The following is a 24,204-nucleotide window of genomic DNA, read 5'->3' as shown; positions in this document are numbered from 1 at the left end:
GTGTGTGTGCTAATTCTTTTTTGTGGTAGGCGTTTAATTTCACTGAAGTCATTACACAACAATTTTAGGGAAATGCAGCAAAACGCACTATCTGTGCAACCTGTAGGCTTACTGAGTCAGCCCGTGTGTGGACTATTTTAAAAACTTCACCAACGGTACATTTTATACACACTTGTGTAGGCCGGAAACCAAAAACGTACTGTATTTGCAGTTCAAAAGTCTTACGTCTAGGATCAAATTAAAGAAAAAAAAAACAATATTAATGCTGAAAGAGTGATTGTTCACATGTCCGTTTTTTTCCAATACTGTAGATCCCTTGGACTGTGAATTCTGAAGTAAATCTTACGTAAATTTTAAAAACTATGACCTATAATATGCGCAGTCTCTGGATTGAATTAACCTTTCCTTTCGAGAACACATTCATCCAGAGCATCGACAAAGAAAATAAGTTATTTGGATGCATTTCAGATGTGGAACTTTTAATTATGCCTTTCTCTGCGGGAGCCCTTGGGACAGACAGGTGTTGGTATACAGGTTGAAGGACGGAGAGGGCACAATAGATTTAAAGAAAAGCGCCACAAAATTGCTTCATTCACTGAAATTCTTTGTTATTCAAGGGGCACCTACGAGTCAAATAACTTTTGAGTACATCTTACGTTTGAGTCTTATCTTACGGTTTTGATAGTGCTCTTCGATTGGGTTTTTAACAGAAAAACAATTCCGTCAACGAACAATACATTTAGGTGACAGCTTTGCGTTTTTTTTTCATACAAGAAAACTAATGTGCTTCGAAGTTAACAACGAGCTGTGTTACATGATTTGCCTGGCCTTTATTTGCCTTCAGTGTCCATAACGCATGTTCTTCTTGAATGCGATGAGATTCTCATTGGCTCATAAATAAACCAAATCTGTGCTTTTATTTTGCGTTTCACTTGGATCGTCCGCGGTTAGCTCTCCGCAGAAGACGAAAGCTGTAGCTCCGAAAAAGAGAAAACGTGTTTGCAGCTACCTTTTCACGGAATAACGGCTATTATTTCTACAGCAAAGTATGGCTTTTTTTACCAGTTCAAAAACCGCTCTGTCCCTTTTCACTAAATAAAAATGTGTACGTTACGAACTGTGCTGCATAAGGCTATTGATGTGACAATAAGTTAGAAGATGTCCTTCAGTAGCCCACTTCTCTTTCGCCTTCATGTCTTTGTTTCTTGCAAAGACATACATACTGGTGTCAATATTAAAAACTTCAGACACGTCAACGCATAGCCTGTTGATAAAGAATTCATTTTCCCTATTCAATGGCAGTACCATTAAAATGATAAAAGCCAGGCCGCACAAACGCTATATTCTCCTTTAGAATAGGTGTAATTAAATGCTCATGTTGTTCCTCATTGACTGGTTTAAAGTCGTTTCGGATTACAAGCAGCTCTCCTCTTTCACAGCGGGCTGCAGCGCATTTCATCTGCCTGTCACTGAAGCTGTAGCGCTCCGGCCGCTAGAGGTAACTGCAACACTCACGGATCAGGGTGGGATGGACTTTTGGAAACTTTTGGCTTCCACAAATTCCTTTGGAATATACTTTAGTGCTGACGTTAAGCATTGCAATACAAACACACTTATAAATTGCTTATACTTATATATATAGTCATCTGTGCTCCGGGGGAACAGATTGTATCCATATACAGGACGTTTTCTGCGCTTAAGCTTCGAGGGACCTGCTGTACCTGCTGGGTGAGCGCATCGAGAGGCGCAAGGTGTAAGAGCACCGCCTGAAGAATCAGTAAGCGCTTTTTTTTTTTGAGGAGTTCACTTTTTTAAACGTCTCAACGGCGCGTTTCAGTGTGTTTAACGCGTGTGTGTGAAAGATATATCATTTGGGGATTTCTGAACACGAAGGATTCAGCTCGCCAGCGCTTCCAATGACACACGGCGTCGTGCGCGGGCACACTGGTGTGATACAGTAGCACTGAGAAGGAATCCGAATAGGATCCGACCGGAATTAATAAACGGACCCCCGAGAGAATAAAGGACTTTTGGAAAATTAAGTGATAAAATGCAACTCTACAATGATGTAAAATACGTACTGAGGTAAAGGATAAGGACAAGAAAGAAGCTAACTTACGAATTGGGAGACGTCTGCTACAGTGATTCCACTGACATGAAAACCTAAAGAGATCTACTTGCGCGTAGACAACGGGTAGTTTTAACGTGCTAAAACAATGAAACCGTTAACACTTTTCTGCCGAGCCTCACTTGGGCTGTTGTGGATGTGCTGGGGGTTTCTTGATTCCGTACACTGCGGCTTGGGCGACAACCATGCCCACTCGAGTTTTATTTACAGGAGGTTGCGTAACCACGAGCGGAGAGAAATCCAGAGAGAAATCCTTTCGATCCTGGGCTTGCCACACCGTCCCAGGCCGTTCTCCCCGGGCAAGCAAGCTTCCTCCGCGCCTCTGTTCATGCTGGACCTGTACAATGCCATGTCCACGGAGGAAGAGGACGCGGTGCTGGGAAGTACCAGCAAGGGCACCCCCGGCAAGTCGCAGAGCAGTTCCCGCAAGGGGTACTACGGCTCCCCACACGAATACTCCCGTGCGGCGCAGTCGTACCGCGCAGGCCCCCTGACTAGTCAAAGCCCTCCTCTGGCGACCGCACACGACACCAACTTTCTGAATGATGCTGATATGGTTATGAGCTTTGTCAACTTAGGTAGGTATGCGTTCAGAGCCTCTGGATAGTGTGATTTAGCACACAAAAACGCGTTTGTTCCAGGATGCTGAGCAGTGCCTTCACAGGAGCTTCAAAAACAGAGCAGAGTATTCATGGGGGAAAAAAGCTACAGTACACCAGTTTCACTGCCGCGCGTAGCTGCTTGGTTGAATTAGTATATTTCTGTTTTCAGGCTCATGAAATTCTGCGTTGGGAAATGTTCTAACGTGTTCTCGACATAGTTGCGGCGGTGGACGTAGCATGATCTGTCTTCTTATTGTGTCAAAATGGCATATTGACGCTAAAATCATTATAAAGTATATCGCTTTTTAAATTACTGAACCACACTTTTAATTAGCGGTGAAAAGTTTGAACGGATCATTTGTCATTGATTTCGAGTAGGAAGTTCATTGTTTCCGAAGCCGTCTAATGTAAATATTGTCGAGTTTAAATTAATAACTTTTTACCGAGTTTACTGTAAAGAGTGTAATTTGCAAACAACAGAACGTCAGGTTAATTTTTAGTTCCTCTTGACTTTTGTAATAACTAGCAGTGCGTTTCGTTCTCATCTCTTAAAACTTTTTCACTATATCGGAAGCAGGTGTGCAGCTTAGACATTGCTTTCGTGTACATTATAATACATATCATATAAAATCTTAATCTACTTAAAACCTACAGTAGTAGGTAATCAAAACTAATTATTCTTAAGGTAAATAAGCACAACGTGTAACGGTGCGATACAAGTCACTGTACCAACGGGACAACAGCAATGTACAGAATGTAGTTAAGAGAACAATTATACTGTAGGAATGCAAAATCGAGCTACACAACTCTTATCTGAATCAAGTTAATGAGGAACGGGACCCCGAGTGACTATAGGTTACACAAAATAGAAACAAGAAAACTGCTGCCTTTTTATCTGTCAAGTAAAAACAGTTACCAGTAGTATCAGATTCCAATAATTAAGCGAACCTCTATGCGTTGTTAAATAAAACATAAATGTTTTTTCAAGCTTCTTTGAAATTATCATTGCATCTCTAATTTCAGTTTTAGTGAGTGTTGTGGACCGATTTGTTTCTTTATAGTTTTAAGAAGCTGGAAGATTAAATCAAGTTCTTATTTTGCTGCTGTTTATTCCTTGTACAAACAAATGGTCAGATCGTAAGGAAATCCTTTCATTTTCCCCCACTTTGTTTTGTACATGATTATCCACCAGATTAGATCTAACGTTCACAGCCCCTAAATAAAAAGTGAATAATTCAAAATCAAAACAGCTGCTCCTGTCTAATGGACTATACAGTACGTTACTACTGGATTTCAATTGACTGCGATGCGTTTCTAAATGATGCAGTTGGCTTGGTTCAGATTGACAAATTGCAAATATCTTTCAAAGCGTTTAAACATCTGGGAGTTATATAAAGCAATACAATACAATATTTTCTTTTCATAACATATAGACAGGCGTAGTCTTTTACTATTAAAACGAATTATTTCCTCCCGGTCTTCACAGCGGTTTTAAGCAAGAGGAATTCACCGCAACATTCCGCACGACTATAAAATTAACTTCAATTGAAAAAGGAGTTCAGGCCACAGCTAAAAAAAAGATAAAACCCCTTATATTGTAATAGTAATAATAATAAACGTCAACCCAGCAGGAGTAGCTACATTAAAAATTACTGGCTCTTAAACGAATACTATCTGCTACAGCTATATAAACCTAAATATGCTGAATAAAATAAATGAATGTGCAAGGCACCCTTCCCAGTATTGTAGGGTACAAATAGTGTTTAACAGATAAGGTGATAAAATTTGAACTGCAACTACAGCTCATCAGCTACAATACCAACTTTAAGTATGTCACGCTAAACCGTAACTAAGGTTAAAACTTTGTGATTTTGAATAAACACCTAGGAAGAATCTTTCCGCTATTTCTGAATTGCAGAAACGGTCCCGTTTTCTATTCTCGATTCCTTTCTTCCTTTGCAAATCGATTCGTTTCGGGTTTCTCGTTGAAGGCTCTATGTATGCTATCGGTTTAAATTAAAACAGCAAGATGCCAATTTAACTGCTGTGTGAAAAAAAGGCTCCCTGGGGATTTCGAAAACCCCGACTGGATTATTCTCTTCTAATGACTTCCCACACATTTCTCTGGTCTTTCTGTCCTCCCGATCGCTGCCTGCCGACCCGGCTGCAAAGGCAGCGGCTCCGAGTAGCTGCATTTCTACGTTTTATTAAAAATTTCCAGCTGGAGACTGTGGGGCCTTTAAAGTCAAAGTGAAGAAAAGGTCTCCGAATCATTAATTCACTCAAGTACGACGAGAGAGGAAATGAGGGGGGCAAGGAAAGATTTCAGAAGCTAAACATACTGTAGTAATAACAATTACAGTCGTCATTATCATCTTCACGGATCGCAAGAGCGAAGAGAATGTTCGATGAGATATTCCAGCCCCGAAATAAACTAGTATTTGCAGCGTTCGTGAAAAAGAGAATAATTACGATAAAATCATTTGATGCCTTTTTTTAATGAAGGCTTCATGAAGCGATATTAGAGCGAAAGATAATATGAATGATTAGCGTTATATTGCCTCAGTAGCCCTGACCTTTGACATTTTGCAGGCCTGTTCATACTAACTCTTATCAGATGACTGTCTGACCTGCAGATAATTGGTCTTAATTATTTCCTGTTGTTAAAGGGAAAAAAAACTCGAGGAGTTTTGTTTTTCTTAAACTTTTTTCTTTTCAAATTTTCAGGTAGAACATTGCTTTTACTTCAAAGCTTGAACCCACATGTTGTTTTAAACGTTGATATTGCCATAATGAAAGTAAACTAAGTCATTGTCGAAATGTAGCTCCAAATTACACCCTGAATAAAAGGACGACCCAAAACGTCTTTTGAACATGGAGCTTTATGTCCAAATATAAACACAACACAAGAAGTGAAATATACATTTTAATGTGTGAATGAAAGATTTATGAACAGGGTCCTAAATGCTTTGAATCCAATTGGCAGTAATCAGTTGAAAAGCAAACTTTTAGGTTCCATTTATATTCTTATATGTTGGGTAACATTCAAAATGTGAAAGTACACAATCTTATGTAGCAAACTCAAAGAAACTAATGTGTATTGATGTTCCTAGTTATGCGAGATATTTTCCTTACTAAGATTACAACCGATGAACGCCGCAGATAATCTTCTTTACATTCAGTCACAAATGCAGGGATTACCGCAGCACATTACCCTCATACTGTCATGGAGAGAACAGCTAGCAGGGCACACCAGACACATCTCCCGGAACAGCTCTCAAGTGGACATGAACGTGTTTAGGTGCTGTTGAAGATCTCTGTGATATTGCTTCAGTGCACATGTGACTTGTCATCATACACCTTTTCAGATTATCACTGTAAAACCATGAGAACATTACTGAAACAATGGCAGTGCTGGTGCCCTCTCTTTCAACGTGCCTTTGAATGCACATACAGCATTCATACATTATTCTGGCTGTGTGAGCTGGTTATAAGCAGCCCACATGAGCTCCACACTAGTTCACGGGCTCGCACTGTTGTATACAGGTGGTCCTTCCCAAAGCAAAATAACCTACAGTTGACCTGGCTGTAAGTTCTATAGAAACCTTTTGGTTATTTTCATAAGGGTTCCAGAACTGGCTTTCTGCTGCTTCTCAAGAACCACCTGGGAAAATGTGTTGAACCAAGTTTTTTTTTTTTGGTGGTGGTGGTGGGGTCAGTGTTTGTATAGCAGGATGGCCTGGCTAATCTGCACCTGTCCGTTGCCCTGCACACACCTGTTATCCACCACAGTGGTTAATTATGAAAGTCACAAAATAAGCATTTTTTTAGATGAAAGTAAGTTGGCTAAGTAACTTAGCAAAGCCCAGTGCTTTGTTTTTGTGGCTTGTGGTATGTGAAGACATAAGGAAGAGAGAGACAGAACTACGCCTTTGTGAAGTGTAGATAAAGCTGACCAGTGGTACAGCTCGTTGAATAGTTTGAGAATGTTACCTGGTATCTGCACAGTATTTGGCAAATGTTCGGATTACTGTCGTGGATCATTCCGCATGCGCCGATCTCTCCAGACTCCTGGAGTTCCGGGATATGGTTTTGGGAATATTGTGTTATTTGTTGGCAGATCACAGACTCTTTTTCACCAGATTTTATTCCTCACTCTCCTTTTGCATTGTAGAATACTGTAATAGAATATTCATAGTAATGTGTTTCTGGGTAGAATGTAAGGAATTGAATGTCATTCATTGGTAGAAAAAATGGATGAAATCTAAGCTAATTTCATTTAGATAGATTGTAGTAGTATCATTTATTGAATTTATCAGATTTTACACAAATACTACAGTATATATACTATATCATATTCTTATATATAAATACTATATAGTTCAGGTGGGGAGCTGCGCCAGCATGCGTAGGCTGCAAAGGAACAAGTAATAGGATTATTCCCTGCTGAAAAGAGAAGAAAGACAACACAACGTTTCGGCCGTGGAGCCTTCTTCAGGTGCTTCTTCTGGCCCTGTCGTTCTCACACATGAAGACAGCTCTACAGCCGAAACGTTGTGTTTTCTTTCTTCTCTTTTCAGCATGGAATAAACCTATTACTTGTTCCTTTGAATACTATATATATAAATATTATAAATACAAATGTATTTATATATACAGGTACATATTAGGCTATATACTGTATACAGTACCTTAAGTAATTTAAATGTTGCAACAAGAAATGTTCTATGACTTGTTCACTGCACATTTCAGATACAAGTATTGTAACTACATCAACTAAATATATTTACATTTTCAGTGAAAACTTAAATTCATGTTCTGTAACAGGTACAGAGAAATAAGAGGTCCTTAAGGCTGCATTATTATGACTGATGAAAGTAAGATTAAACGTTCCTGTCAGAGTTTCCTATGAAAAATCACCACGAACATTCTCGCTGTTCGTAATTAAGTGCTGAATATGTGTTTGTGCATTGTGACCTCTGAGATTATATTCATTTTCCCAAGTGTTAGTAATTATTTCTGAGTCTGAAAATGAACTGTATGGCACTGTGACAATTAATAATATTAAGACATAATTTCATATCCTGTAAACAGTGTAATAATATTGTGGAAGATGAGAATCACATATACACAATAAGGTACTGTATGTGTGAATATATTGTATATATATAAAACAATTCAGAACTTTCCCACTGATGTCTTTTCCAGACTGATTCCAACTGTGAATATCTTACAGCCATAAAACCACGACAACAAATCGTTGTTTGAAACATTCATGAGACCATCTTCTCCCTAAAACCTTCTCACACTTAGCTGTCACTTCGTTTGTCTTGAAACTGACATAAATCTACAGAAGAAAAAAGTACTTTTTGAAACAGTTTTTGATATGAATAATCAGTTTTATCTTGCAAATCTCTTAGATTTATGGAATCAGTCTTATTCCATGCAGGTATTGAAGACCTTGAACACCTCTGCATAAAATGTATAGGGTAAATAAATTGTGTTAAATTATAGCTGCCAACAAATTTGAAATATCATTTGAAATTGGATGACTATGCCTTATAAAGAAAGTGCATTCCATGTGAAATACTGTAGGTACAGTACATACTAGTACTTTCACAGCCATCAGAGCAGTACAGTTTATACTAGACAACAAAGCAGATATCATACACTAGCTATCTTTATCACAAAAGCCTCTACTCTAATTAACTATATTTTGTGGCTGTTATTATTATAGTTCTGTACAGTATATACAAAAGAAAAAAATGCTCAGACACAAATTGGGTGTCGGTTTCTCCAAAGCAGCATAGCAATGAATTCCTTTTGCCTGTGACCTTTTAGTGTCTTGTAACTGAGGCTTCTACATTAATCGGTTGCTTATCTGTCACCCAACATGTTTGATATTTTCAGTCTCTGCTTCCAATTACTAGTCATTACAGGCTGAAGTGAGTAATGCCAGTAAAAATCCCATACAACCTCTGACCTTCTCGTGTTAAGTAACCACAGGCTTTCACTGTAGATAAACTATCATTTAACTGTGCCCGGAACAAAACATCCCCTGTATAACTGCAGTGCTAGACCACGGACAGAAAAAAACATTTGATAATCTAGTTTCTTTTACTACACTTCTGTAGTTCAGAAACTGTTGTTTATTAAAATGTTGAAGAATTATGGGAAGTATTTGGGTGTTTATCTTACTAAAATCTGTACTGCAAATGTCTTTTTAAAATATTGGACAGTCCTGATATTATCCTCCCCTGAGGCAGGAACGTCCGTGTCATGATGTTTGCTGTTGTAACGTGTGTTACAGTATGTGAGTGTGTTCCGCTGTATCTCTAATGGACTCCACATTGCAAGATCCTTTAAAATTCAAACAATATTGATACATTTTGAATTTCTGTGTTATACAGTTTGCAATGCGAGAAATTATTTGCCACCTGCTTGCTTTCTAGTGTTTGAGTTGAAATTAATTGAAATCCGACCCAGCTGAAAATCGAATGCTGTCGTGGGTACACAAGCCGAGCCTCTGCGGGGTCTGGGAGTGATTGCACGGAGCTGTGTGTAGGGTTACTTTGTAGCTACATGTGGAACACTGTCAGCTTTTAGACTAGCTCAGTTTCATGTGCCATTGATCCAGCACTTCAGAGGAAATCCCTAAAAATACATTAAATTATACAGAAAAGTATGTGCAACCATTTGACAGGACTAAAAAAAACACAGACCATATCCAAGTTCCTGTGTATTTCACCTCCTCGAGTTTATTACGAAGGAAGCATACAACATGTACTGTATGCTGGTTCTTTAACTTGAGTACTACCTGAATTGATCCGTGTGGGTTCCATTAGGTTAACTGGTTTACTGAAAGGCAGAAATAAAAGATTCTTATATATGTGTTTTGCTGTTCTTTGTTATCTCTAAAATGAACTTCAGTAATGTTTTATGTCAATTTGCATATCATGAATGTTTGCCTGTTTTTTTAGCTTATTCTAGCGTTATCTGTTGTGCTTTCTGTGCTGGTAAAATGACCACCAGCCACACAGCTGGCCTCCAAAAGCATTTAAAGAAGATAACGAATGCTTTATTGATCCTGCTGAAATAACTATACTATCTATTTAGCCAAGCAAATGTTTCTAGATCTTTGTTTTAAAAAATGAGGTAATATGCTAAGAAGAGATGAAGAAACCTTGCAGAAGAATTTGATCCTTTTTTGTCAAATTAAAAGGCAGGGGAAAGTGTCTTTAATTGAATGTGGCCTGTTTTTCTTCACTGACAGCCCATTTATCATTGGTAGAGAAGGTTGTGAAAAAACAGTGCTTGGCCTGTCTCTAAACTGCTACCTGTAGTCAGTTGACTGATTTAATGGGATGGATAGTGTTTGTGTTAGTAGTCAAAATGTTTGGGTTTGGTTTGGAATGTTAAAGATTTTGATAAATTGCTTCATTTGTAGAAAACAACTTGTGAAACTTTACTTTAGCATAACAAAATGCCTTAAGTTACTTTCTGCATATGCATAACATTTACACTTCTTTCCTTTATATCTTCAGTTCTAAAGCAATTCCCATATCATTTCCATGTTCTCTTCTGTTGATTCCTTTTAGTGGAAAGAGATAAAGATTTCTCCCACCAGAGGAGACATTACAAGGAATTTCGATTCGATCTGACTCAAATCCCTGATGGCGAAGCAGTAACAGCGGCAGAGTTTCGGATTTATAAGGATCGCAGCCACACTCGGTATGAGAACAACACGCTGAAGGTCAGCATTTACCAAGTCATCAAGGAATACCAAAACAGGTTTGTACAAATAACCAGCATGATTCTTCAAACTGCACTTAATTCAATGCGAGATTAAATTAAAATTGCTCTTTCTCCTGAAGTTATGCCCATTTTATCATTTTTTAAAAATGTAATTTCCCTCATTTATTCCGTTCATCTAAAAAGTTTTTTGTTGTTGCTGCTGCTGCATAACACAGTATTATATTCCCCTTTCTATGACTCAGTCTTTTATCATAAATCACCCTTCCGTATCAGATTTCATAATATTACTAAGCTATTGCAATTGTGGTTGAACAGTACAGTATATTATTTATACATTGCTGTAAGACGAAGTATATAAAAACAGTCCTTGAGGTGATCTTGTTTATAAAGATCTGTCATTGTTCCATTGTTCAGACGATTGCCGTTGATCACTCAATGGGTTCATAAGTCTCAGATTCTCCCTGGAAATGCTCTCATGTTCTTTTCTGGGTACAAGAATTAGGAATCTCAGGTTTCCTTTTATATTTATTGTTTATGAGGTAGCCTGTGTCACAGAATATTCTGGGTATCTCATAACCATAGGGAAGAAAACTTACTCTTTCTGAAAGTTGAATACAGCTTAAAGGAGTGTTGATTTCTGGCTGCACATACAGTGGCAATTGGTCTTTGATGAGACTGGGTTTTGAGATTTTGACACAGTAAAACCCATCCACTGAAGAACATCTTTCTCTGCTTACCCCTTACTCTAAAACAAATAAAATAAAAAGGGACATTTAGATGTGCTGCACAAAAAAAAGATAAAATAAGCCCTAATTTTTCTCTATTATTACTATTATTATTACATTTTTATTTTAAAAAATATATATTTTAAGTAAACATTTTGTATAGTACATTGCAGAATTGAAGATAAATCTTGAATAACCTGGTAAAACAAGGATATTTCTAGATAGCATTCTGCAAGACATTATTTTATTGTGGTGATTTAACATTTTGCTTCCACGTTCCTAAAGTGTGAAGTCTGTGAAATGTTTGATAGTGTATTTACAGCAGTGGATTGATAAACTGTAAAATACCATGTATTAATATTATGCTTTTCTGGCATGTGTAATACCATTATCAAATGAAAATTATAGTTCAAGGCACAGGCTATGTGCCACATTGAGAACAAAACAAAAAGAAATGGAATTCTTTTCTGAACTTTCTGACAAGGGTCTAAACCTCATGACCCTTGTCGTTCTATTGTAGTCCATGGAGCAAATGCCCAGCAACACCAAAACAGGTGTTGGAAATGCTATCAGTCCTCATAACTTGCAAACAAAGGAAATTCCCTCATATAACAAAATGACTGTAATTCCACATTCTTGTATTTAAACAAGAAAGGCATTGTAATAAATCAGAGAGAGGAAAATACACAATGTAGGTTCAAAGAACAACTGTGGAATGCGAACAAATAAATGACTAAAACACAACAATGATCAAAAACAAAGAAGTACTGTAATAGAAAATGAAAAAAGACATTTGAATACACTAAACTGGTGTGCAAAAATCCATTATTTTTAAGCCAAGACTTGATGGTTAAAATAGCAAAATGAAAAAGAAAATTTGTCCATGACAGCAACATTCTTAGCAGTACAATAAAGAGTCTAAATGGTTCCAGTTAAGTGGGTAACAAATCAAAGCTGTTTATGGAAAGAATCCGAAACCTAAGAAAACTCCATGAAAATGCTGCCTTCCACTGGGGCCTCTCGTAGCTGCGAACACAAGGCAGTGCAGAGAATCACTACGATGGAGCAGTTTACCTCCTAGTGGGGGTACTAGTTGGTACATGAATCTGAGAATACTGGTCCCCAGCTTCTCCATAAAGGCTAACAAGTTAGCTCAAGAAAAGCAAGTCACTAAGAAAACTGTTACTTCACAAAGAAAGCAATAACTATTTAAACAGGGCAATTTGTACTAACTCAGGCAGGCACTATCTGTCATTCGGTTTTTCAGAACATGCCTGATTGCGTGCCACCCCAATGCACACCTGAGACGTCCCTCCTGGGCTCTCTCATTCTCATGATGCCTGCGGGAGCCTGAGCTAGGGTGCACATTTACAGCAGGCTGCTCGGGGGTTAAACGCATAGTGCAGCTGCAGTCACCCTTTCTTATATCCGGGTGTCTTGCCCGGCTATTTCCAGCACACGGATCTCAGATCACTGGTCCCCAGCTGCCCCATAAATGCTAATGAGTTAGGTTTGCTCGAGAAAATAAAACCATGAAAGAAACCGATTGTTTCAATAATAAAGCTGTAATCTGCTCTAGCGCAAGAAAACACTTCCAGTTATTAGGCTCTCTAGGGCATGCCACACCAGGGAAACAGTCCTGAGCCGCTGGGCTTTCTCATTCTCTCTCTCTCATACAGGCGATGCCTGTAGGATCGTAAGAAACACTCATTACACCAACAGGTCACTGGAGGGTTAACTGCTCCTAACGCAGCCACAGTGCACCCTTATCTCTCCTCCTTATATCTGTGTCTCTTGCTGGGCTATTTCTGGCCCTGCCACTAACCTCCCTGTAGTTAGGCCCCCAGAAAGCTCTGATACGCTGGCAGCTACCTGACCCACCTGCTTCCCCAGAGCTAAAGCCCCTTGAGCTTGAGTGGGCCCACACATCCAAGGGGCAAGTACTGTATGTACTGTATGAGGCTTCCGGGCCTTCAGAGCTCCTGCCTGATTAACTCTGCTTTCAGGACCTCCCAGCCTGCACCGACCACTGCCCCTTCGAGTCTTCCTCAGCTCAGCCAGAGACCCTAAACGCTTTTCCAGTCATTAGTCATGGCTTTTAACATTGTTTTGATGTTTGTGGTTGTCCATCCTGTTGTTTGGTTCAGTCCAGGACTTGTACGTTAGAACATAAAAATGATTACAGACAAGATGAGGATATTGGGCCCATCTGGCCTGTTTAGTAGTTAGTAACATATTGATCCGAGAGTCTGATTCGGCCATTTCCTTAAGGAATCCAAGGTATCAGCTTTAACTACAGAGCTGGGCAACATGTTCCATACAGCATGGATAGCAATGTATGGTCTGCTCAAGCACTGCATGAAGCCACAGCAAATACAGTTGCACTGAAGCTGATCTGACTGAAGTGCAGTTGTGAAAATGTTCTTTTTAAACAAATAACTTATACCATAAATTAAATGTCTAAAGATTTAATGTGTTGATCAGTATTTTTGCAACATACTGTATGAGACTCTAGATGTCTTACAATTGTATATTTTGCTTTAAGTGTAATGACATTCTCAAATTTTGCATTTAAAGGCTGCTTGCAGACTCTTTATTTATGCAAGTATTTACAGCATTCGTGTTCCCTTTTGTTTATTTGAAAGGTTTTTGCACTTATTCAAAACAAAGAACTTTCGAGTATAAATGCATATTTTAATTCAAACCATTTCTCAAAAGAATAATCATAATTGATCTATAAATAGAATTTGGCTGTGTTAATTTGCAATGTATTTTCTCTGTCTAAATGACGTAATTCAAAACTCAAAATTTAATTGTTCTGTTTTGAAATTGAATTGCTGCTAATCCAACCAGCAAAGCGTTTGTCACTCTTCTGAGTGAGAAAGGTTTATTTAGGAATATAATACTCAAAGGTACAAATCACAGTCCACCAGATCAGTAAAGTCCCTGAGCTGATCAGTGATCACTGTACACATACAAGTCCATTAGAGGCATAAATGTGAAAGCTGAGGCACCAGAAGCATTAGTTAGGCAGTGGTACCTTGTTTATGTAATCAACTCCTAAGTACTGGGTCAGGGCCTCCTGAATTGTAAGATTGTTTCCATGTTCAAATCACTCGGGGAAGCACATGTTTTCTCCCTGTGTGGCCCTTCACTGGTTTTACCACAATTGAAGGGCATTAACAGGAACTACCTGATTGTAAATTTTGTGCATACAGTTGTAGCCTTGAACATGACCAAAAAAAATAGTTATGACGTTCTTAGAGTGTTCACCCTTTATTCAAATTTTCAGGATGCTTTTTTTCCCTCTCCATTATTTTTCCACTGTCTAGGCCAAGGTTAGTTTTTGGCAAGTTCGAATGATCGCTTTTTTGCAATGCCCCATCCTGCACATCTTCCCCAGACTTAACTTGTGAAACACGCTGTGCTCAGGTAGTGGTGTAAACTACTCCGAATCTTTCACCGCTTGCACACAAGCGACTGGTCACATGATTCGTCATCTCAATTCGTGACAAGTTGGGAAGAGGAGTGAGATATTCAAGGCAACAGGATCTCATCTGAGGAAGAAAGATTAGGAAATTGCATTTACAGAAGAAGTCTGTGGTCTGTGAGTATTAGCAAATGCAGAAAGATAAAATGCAGAATAAATCCCTTATTAATCACTGTTGGTCTTGTTTTCAGGGATGCAGACACATTTTTGCTAGATTCAAAAAAGATCAAAGCTTCTGATGGGGGCTGGCTGGTTTTTGATATTACTGCTACAAGCAACCATTGGGTTCTTAACCCTCGACAGAATATGGGCCTCCAACTTTGTGTTGAAACAATAGACGGTAAGGAAAAACAATGTCTGTCTATTTCAAACTGTAGAGTGCAGGTCCTATGAGGTCTAACAGATGGCCGATTTGAGCTGTTTTGAAATTTGCTTTTGCTGTTGTTGCTGGAAGCCTTGGTATCGTATTATGTCCAAGCTTCAGATATTGGTTTCCTTTGGAGTGAATTTAAGAAAAAGAATTTAAGAAAATTCCTCTGCATACCTTTTAATTCTATTGGATCACTGGGATCCCCTGCTACAGAGCCTGTGGTCGTGAAACGCTTGCCACAACTTTAAGCGTAATTCTGGGATTTAAATCTAACCCGAAAGGTCTCTTATTTCCAAAACACAGCAGTCCACAGCAGTATTTTACTTTTAAGCAATCAAGAGAAGAAATAAACCCTGGCAATTAGAACAGATTCTTTATAGGAACTCAGTGAAGGGCTGCAGAGTATTGGCATTGAACAGGCAGCTGTGGTTGTGCATATCCTTTAAACGATTCTCCGCACACTCTCCAAGGGTCTGCTAATGTACGAGACCACTTTGGGTGAGGACATTTTCACAGAAAAGATTGAGCTTTACAGTGCTTGTTAATATTGACCTTTTTTTCTTAATTGTGCTGTTTCATACCTATTTGATATTTTCATACAGTACAGTATGTGCTTCTATGGATTTTGGTGTTTTGTCCTAGTGGGAAACAGAGTGGTGGTAGAGTAGCAATGTTCAACAGGAGTGGATTGTAAGAGAAAAGTCAACCTATGGTACATCTACTGTAGATATAGGATGGCAGCACTAGTCAGCAAATAAAAAGCTTACATTAAGCTCCCCCTTTCACTAAGGCATCTGATGTTCATGTCAGGAGTAGGCCTACAATAGTAATTATTGTTCTTGACATGACACAGGTTGACGTTCGTGGGATAACAAAACACATGTGCATAGATATACATTTTTGATTGTTGTTCTAAGCACATAAATTAAAACATTTATGTAATACTTGGATGTACTGATAAAAGACATGGATATAAAAGGTGTCGAATTGAATTACGCAAATTGTGAAATTAAATATTTCTCTAAGTGTGTCTCCTGTCCCCTTGCTGCCATTATTGAATAACTGCACTGCCTGAAACCTATGTATCACTTTGTTCCTACAAATTCATGTTTGCTTTTCTTGGGAGGAAGTGAAAAGAAATGCTGTACTATGGCTAACTGGCCCTTAAATGTTAAATAAATGTTTTCACACAAAGTCTGAAATATCAGGTTACATTTTTTTTTAAAGTGAAGGAACCTCAGGAGGAATTATTTGAAATAGAGTTAGGTGTAAAATCCAGGTTTTTTGTGTAAGAAAGTGTAAAAGAAATAATCTTTCTTTTAAAATATAATTAAGATAACCTAACATATAACTTCATTTTACAGTGGAATCTCAAGGTCTGGTATGATATGTATAATAGATTTTGTCATATAATTAAACAATTATAGCTGGAGAATTAGTTCAATATGGCCCCTGACTTTACTGTATAAATGTTAACATTCTCCCATGTGATGGAATTGTTCCTTGTCTTTGTGTACATGTTAAACGAATGTAAAGAGAAACACCTGAATAAACACGATGGAGAACTGTAACTGTTTAGAGACGGAAGTGGGTCACTTCAAGCTGTGGCATTTGGCTGGATGTTTCAGCTAGCAAATATTCATGGAGGGTCGTGGCATCTGAATTTAATTAATGTGTTTGCTATACTAAAAAACAGAATGGACATGTCTAAAACCACAAATCAAGACCCCTTAACTTCTCCTTCCTTCTGTATTCTTTCAATATTTTTCTAAATAAACTATTGTTTGTTTAAGACTTCAGGGTAACAGAAAAAAATATGGCAAGAGTTAATGTACAGTATTAATTCCCATTTCCCTTTAGTCTTCAGAGACCTTGTATACTATACACTGTAAAATACATTAAGGTGTAATATTTATCCAATGTTATTAAACATCACATTTCAATTTTAATGTTATAATCAGTCACAATTATTTAAATGTATAATGACATAAGCCTTCAGTCTTAAATCCATTAAATTAATATACCCATTATTGCTTATAATAGTTCACTTTCAAACAGTGCATGCAGAACTTTTGAATGGTTGTATTTGCTTTTTATCAGTCATTCAGCTCTGACTGTAAAATAGGAAAATGCAGCTTGAACTAATGGCACAGTGACTCTGACAAACTCCAGTGTGCTGAATGATTTAACAATTATCTGAAAAACAAGTAGCTGTTTATGCACACAAAATGTTTATTGTTTCAATTAAATGTATTCCACTAAATAAACAGCATATCTCACCAGTAGCATGAATAATATGGAGAAGGGACAGTGTTTTAACACAAAGCTGTCTGAGTAATATTTCCTTTCTTCCTTTTTTTGTGTTTATTTTTTTACCCTTTTGGTGTGTTTGCGTGACGTTTGCATGTTCTCTATGTGTGTTTTCACCAATATTTTTGTTTTATTCTACCCAAAGATATGCTGGTTGGGTTTTCTTGGCTGTTTTGCATTATTCTTTTCTCTCTGGCCCCTTTGCACATTTCTCTTCTGGGATAGGCTGTGGGCTACCTTAATTTTCATCAGGACAAGGGGATGTCAGATAGTGGTGTCTTTGAGTAAGTCTTTCAAATTATAAGGTACACAAGAGTCACTGAAATAAATGAGGTACACACAATTCCTCAGCTTCCTTCTGCTTGTTAGATTGTGACATTTCACATTAATTTTCCAATACCTAAGTATACTCTTTGTACACTACTCTTTGTTTGAAACGGGGATGCCTCTAGTAGCTATTAGAACTTGTGGTATTTTCCGGAACTTTATTCCTCTGAAGGTACAGAAGCCACACAGCTTAATGTGTTCCACTCTATTAGCAACTGCTCTTCTTTACCACATGCTGTCTGAACCACAGTGAATAAAAATATAAACCAATAGACAGAAAAAGCATATCTTTCTCAGCATTTCGATCTACTGATACAAGTGAGCCTAGCAAAATCTTTTCATTCTTTTGTTGTGCAGTGCACTTTCATCAATTAACTCTAAAATGACCTTGTTTATATAACATCTGTTCTAGGGCGAAGCATCAACATAAAATCTGCAGGTATTGTTGGCAGAAATGGCCCCCAGTCCAAACAACCATTTATGGTTGCATTCTTCAAAGCCAGCGAAGTCTTGCTTCGTTCTGTGAGAGCTGCGAATGGGAAAAGAAAAAATAACAGAAACAAATCGGGCAGCCATCACGATTCCTCAAGGGCACCTAAAGTTGTTGGTAAGATGGATATTTTTTTGGTTTCAAAAAGATTAATAATGCAAGAACATTTTTTCAAATGTGTGAACATGCTCAGTCTGAATGGTATTAATAAATTTAACATTACTGCAAAAATCATTTTCTTTCACCACCCTACATAAATAAAGTAAAAACATAATTCACTCTCCCATTTTAACATTTATTTCAGCAAATTAAAGAGCTCTTTTTATTCTAACATTACTAGTTGGTGTGAAGGAAAATCCCTGCTCTGTATAAATACTAAAAAAAAATAAAAAGCAATCAGTGAGTTAGTGCATGTCTGTCAGACTCATTTTTAATGCACTGTCACTGCATTAAAACTAGTTCCCCCATTACATAGTACAGGATGTTATGTCTACTACAACCATGTTTCACTGCCAAACTTCTAAATCAAGGCCCTTGTTTTGAATATGTGCTGCTCTGCTGCTTGTATCTAAATTAGCATGATGTAAGAACAACTCTCCATCATCTGTAGTCTATAAAATCGTTGAGTTTGTTGCCTTTGACCATGGGGCTTTGAAAACATAATTAAAGAGCTATAGCACAACAAGAATGACTTCCTGCCCCTGACAGCAAATGTGTGGGGTTCTTTCAAAATGTTTTTTTAGTATGATGAGGACTCCCAGCTCGGCAGATACGTCTAAGCTGTTATCTGCTCATCCTTGGTAGGAAAGGTGTATGAACCCTTGGAACAAATTTGTTTTCTCACCCTACTTCTAGTATAACCGTGAAACACAGTAATTGTGTATTTTTGTTACTTTAGCCTTCTGACAAAGGGTTGATTAAATACAGCTTAGATCAATAACTTATTCTGTGCTAAAACCAAAAGGCTACACAATTTTTACTCTGTGCAGGTTGAAACAAAACAAGGAGGAATTAATTTAGCAATTTTTACTTTATTAACAATTCTTCATTCTTTATGGACGCAAAGACAAAGAATGTTCAAATGTTAAAATCACAGTGGAAATTATGGTGGAGCCCGTTTTTCCAGTTTTAAAAATTGTATCAGCTCCAGAAGGTTGTAAGAAGTCTGGTTTCATTATGGGTATAACATCAATAACTAGGAAGCGCCCTGGGTTATATTTTTCCCAAAAATGCAGAGACAGGAAGACATACTAGTCAAGCTTCCAATCCCTAACAAACTGACACACACATCTTTACATTAATTGTTGAAAGATTGTGACTTGTGGGACATTCAAGTTCTTGTCTTCTAATCATGCAGCATGATCTGTTGACCATACTTCAGTTCACATGCATGCATATTTTTGAGTTTGACTATATTTGTCTTTTTTAATTAGAGGAACACTTTTTAATTCCTTTATTAACACATGGATTTTGGAGACACACATAGCTACATTGATGTATGTACCACAAAAATGCTGTCCTGCTTCAAAGGCAAATTTCCACTGAATGTTCTGACTGCATTGTAAACCCAAATATTATTTCTTGTTTATGCTTTACAGTGACTCAAGATGAATAATATACTAATATAACCACTTTAGAAATACCTAAATTAAAAAAAGTTACATGTACAGTAAATAAAGAAAGTCATCCCTAAAGTAAAAAAAAAAGTATTGTTAAATGCTCTCAGCAAAAGTGTCAGCAGTCATGACACTTAACATGATGTTAATATATAAAAGGATGTCACCATTCTGAGTGTGAATAAAAAAGCATCATAGCATGTTTCTCGTGCTCATGGACTCGAGTCAGCTGCTCATGGTCAGTGCTGTTTCTACTAAAACACGGTTTACCAGCCAGGCTGGGGCTAATCAAGCTGCCGGTAGATTGAGCCTTACATCCAAAGTACAGGGATCATACGCCTTGTTTACAGTACGCTTTGCATTTTTGCACATAAACCGTAAAGCTGACAAAAACTAGCATTGTTCTGTCACATAATGTCTTTGTTCATACAGAGTGCTATCAACATGCGTGAGGACCATTTCTTTGGTTCATTGTTCTCAATGACAGTCAGATCATTTAGGAATTTTGCTCAATCGTAAATCAGAATGGAACTGTACAAAGGACCACACACACGGTTTTGGTTTTAACACCCTGTTGTAACCTCTCCCGGGGAATATACCTAGCCCAGCGTTTTACTACTTTGCTTTGTTTTGAAGATATGGCTTCAGAAGGTGTTTCTTTTTTTTGCTCACACAGATCAAAACACCAGTGAGCAAAAGCAAGCCTGCAAGAAGCATGAACTTTATGTGAGCTTCCGCGATCTGGGGTGGCAGGTTAGAGACTTTTACCCATTAGAAGACTGAAAGTACGAATGGACCAGTGGCTGACTGCAGATACATTGTGTCATGTTACTTCAGATGTTGTTTCAGATCTTTTCCATAGAATCGATAGGACATTGCATTTCTATTTTGCACAAAATAATTTATTGAAACATGCAAAAGAGACGAGACGACTGTTTTTTTTTCACAGCTAATTTGTTAAAATGTCTTCTGTAAAAAAAAAGCTGGTAATTTACAAAATCTGGTTGAGGTTTCAGGGGTTGTTAATGTGGGGCAAGAGCTAAAATATGACAAGTTTCATTCTCAGTATCAATTAATGTCTTGTTAATGTCTTGTTAATGTCTTGCTGGGCATCAGGTATCTTAAAATGATTTTATCATCATGTGTCTTCGTTAGCCTTTCACTGTACAATGCTGATAAAGATTTATGACATTGTGATATGTCCCTGAATTTACATATGTTGTGTTTCTCTTTATTTAATTGTATTGACAGGACTGGATTATTGCACCTGAAGGTTATGCTGCCTTTTACTGTGATGGAGAATGCTCCTTTCCACTCAATGCACACATGAATGCAACTAACCATGCTATTGTACAGACCTTGGTACGTATCACTTTACGAGTTATTGGTATGTTTTCTATATAACAGTGAATGGTGCAAGGTGAGGTTATGCTATAGCCATTAGCATTTTATCCATTACAGTCTGACCATTTGAAAAAATGTGACTCTGCAGTGCGTGACCAAATGCCACCAAGACTCAGAACACTTGCATTTGGTTGCTCTTATAAGAAACTTTGGGAATTCTGTACTGTAAATGGAATGAGGCAATGGACTGGAGCTTCTTGCTTTCAGTTGAAGAGTTTCAATCTAGATATTCCAGTAGAAGTTGCATTATCTGCAGCAGCAGCCTACAGTAGGTGTTCATTGGGGCCTGTTCTGTTCTTCCTGTCTTCTTTTATGGGTCAGTTCCCTGAACCGGTTCTCTCTCATGTAAGCTCAGCAACCCCATTCAAGAAGCAAATCTTGAAAGGGGACATGAAAGAAAGGTTACAAACGAGGGGCATTTTTCGGCCCATCCTGTTCTTGCTCATTGATCTTATCCAGCCATTTCTTAAAGGATCCCAGTTAATCCTCATTAGCAATGTGGTGGGTTGCCTGTTCCAGAGGCTCGGAGTGCCTATGCCAGCAAAATCTGATTAAGAGTATCTTGAGGCTGGTGAACAGAAAGCTTGTTACATTCTAGAAAACCCGTTAAGAAACAGAGCACACTCTGACTTGGTAATGTTTGTCCTCTAGCAAGACTTTGTGCTTAACTCAGTCTTCTTTGCAGGTTCACCTGATGTTCCCTGATAATGTACCAAAGCCATGCTGTGCACCGACCAAACTAAACGCTATCTCTGTGCTGTACTTTGATGACAGCTCCAATGTCATCTTGAAAAAATATAGAAATATGGTGGTCCGGTCATGTGGATGCCATTAGGCAGAAGTCCTTGTCATGCCTGCCTTAAGATGTGTGGTATTGCTGGAAGACATATCAGTGGTATAGATAGTTAATCTATGGTGTGATGTACAGTATTATGTATATATTAGTTCCATGTACTTATTTATTTTCTCCTTTTTGTCATAGTAATCATTTTTCCATAAGCTTAAAGGGGATTTTTAAAACAGAACATCTTTAAAAAAGTAATATAAAATGTATGTGATTATATGTAACCCTTATGACTTGTTGCTGTTGTTTACAGTAGTTTCATCCAACTCAACAAGTGGTGCTTTCCAAACAGATGGTACTTTTTTACTTTAAGCAATTTTTGAAAGTCTCCACAAGTATCTAGTAGAATATATTAGGGCAGGGCTGAGAACTGAGGAGCCGAAATGTATTGTGTGTTCAGTGTTAAGGCTACAAAGTGTGAAAGATGTATATGCACCTCAATTTCAGAAGAGAAATGTAATGATTATGAGCACGCAATGCTTTTTAAACTTTGGAAGTCTGGCCTACAGTAAGTGCATGTTCTTTCAGTCTTCTTTTTTCTCACACTGGAGGGCAATATTCACCTTAAATCATCTACTCCTGCGAATCTCTTGCTGTGTTTTAGGAATTATGAAAGAACATGTAACAGGAGATATCTTAGCAGCCGTTAAAGCATAATACCATACAGTAGCATAAAAAAGCAAAAGACAAGTCTGTAATAACACCGTTTCTTCTTTCTTAAATGTGAATACTTTTTGGGCATGGATTAAATCACAGCTCTGACTCAGACACACGTCCTGGTGCCCAGACCCAGCAGAGTACTTAATGTAGTTTTCCACTGGTTATGTGACAGATGCTGGTTTCAATTATCGCATGAAGAACATTTGTACAGTGAGTACTTTAAAAAAAATCTGAGCAGTGATTGTGGCAGTTATTGACAAATTACTTTTTTCACCTCCTTGGAACCAAATGAGTTTTCAACATTATGCATTGTTAATACCATGTACTTTCACCATCGAATCCATATGACATAGTGTAGGGTGAGAATTTCTACAGAGACTCTGCAGTTCTCCCAAGAGCATTTAAATGCTACATGACAAGAAACCAGCCTTTTGGTGTAGTAGATTTGTTTGAGTTGTGAAGATAAGTAAGAATTCAGGGTCTGACTCCATAAGCAACTCAGTACTGAAAAAAAATCTTTTGAAGTCAATTAGGGAGGACAAGTCTATAAGTACTGCACCACACATTTCAAAACCTTAGCTGAATACTGGACCAAAGTGTTCAGCATTGAATCCACCATTTAGATTTTTAAAATGCATTGGTCATATTAATTTAAGCTTCTCTTCCTGTGCAAACTTGGCAAAACATTAGCTTCACATAAAAAATATGAAATCAAAACTACGAACGTCTACATCTCATTTGGTCCACTGTACATCTAAGGTGTTTTTTTAAAGCTCTGTTCCATTAGCAGTTTGATTCTAATAATGTTTACATTTTAGTATGTACTTTAAATGTTCTATACCATAAAACTCTCATACTGGTAATGCCTGGTGGTTATTTATGTAGTATCTGAAGCTTAATAGTTTTCAAGAATAAATACGCTTTGCTAAAAAGTCTGAAACTGAAAAAGACTTAATGGATCAAACATTTTACATGTATATTTGAGAACTATTTTCCTGTGTGTTTTGTGAAGAAATACATAGAACTTTAATACAGCAGGGCAGCAACGTTTTCTCCATTACAGCTGTACACTTAAGTGCGTAACTGGATCAATTTATATTTTACTTATGAAAGATATTTAACCACTTCAAATTCATTTGACCATTTATGTGGTTAAAAGTATACAAATGCAAACTTAACACTGTGTTCTTCTCTCATATGTTCCAGAAATAGAGACACTTGTGTTTTCATTCTTTTAGAGTTGAATATCAGACTTCTCATATCAGTAGAGTTGAAAGCTGATAAGTAGGCCTTTAGTTTTAAGGACAGGGTCTCAGACATGAGAGGAGAGAGATGTTTTTAATTTTTAAACCTATGTGTAGTCTGTGTAGGTTAACATTTCACCTTATCATTAAGTTTCTTCTGTTAACATGAGTAAAACATTTTAAAATAAAGATGTACTGTATGAAGTCCTGTTTATATGTCATTAAATGTCTTTTTAAAA

The 24,204-nt window shown here is 37.6% G+C and overlaps 1 protein-coding gene across 1 annotated transcript; it reads left to right on the top strand.

The window, feature by feature from the left end:
* Positions 1-1,422: 1,422 nt before the first annotated feature.
* Positions 1,423-24,204, top strand: bmp5 (bone morphogenetic protein 5). Its single transcript, XM_088934173.1, has 7 exons — positions 1,423-2,706; positions 10,329-10,521; positions 14,892-15,040; positions 18,120-18,314; positions 20,490-20,566; positions 21,065-21,175; positions 21,903-24,204. Exons 1-7 carry the CDS (start codon positions 2,217-2,219, stop codon positions 22,050-22,052), a joined length of 1,365 nt encoding a protein of 454 aa, XP_088790299.1. The 5' UTR covers positions 1,423-2,216; the 3' UTR covers positions 22,053-24,204.

This window comes from Atractosteus spatula, chromosome 15 (genome assembly GCF_055471065.1).
Source record: "Atractosteus spatula isolate fAtrSpa1 chromosome 15, fAtrSpa1.hap1, whole genome shotgun sequence".
Classification (NCBI taxonomy): Eukaryota; Metazoa; Chordata; class Actinopteri; order Semionotiformes; family Lepisosteidae; genus Atractosteus; species Atractosteus spatula.
Note: the sequence above shows the minus strand (reverse complement) of the source record. Positions and strands in the feature narration are given on the sequence as shown.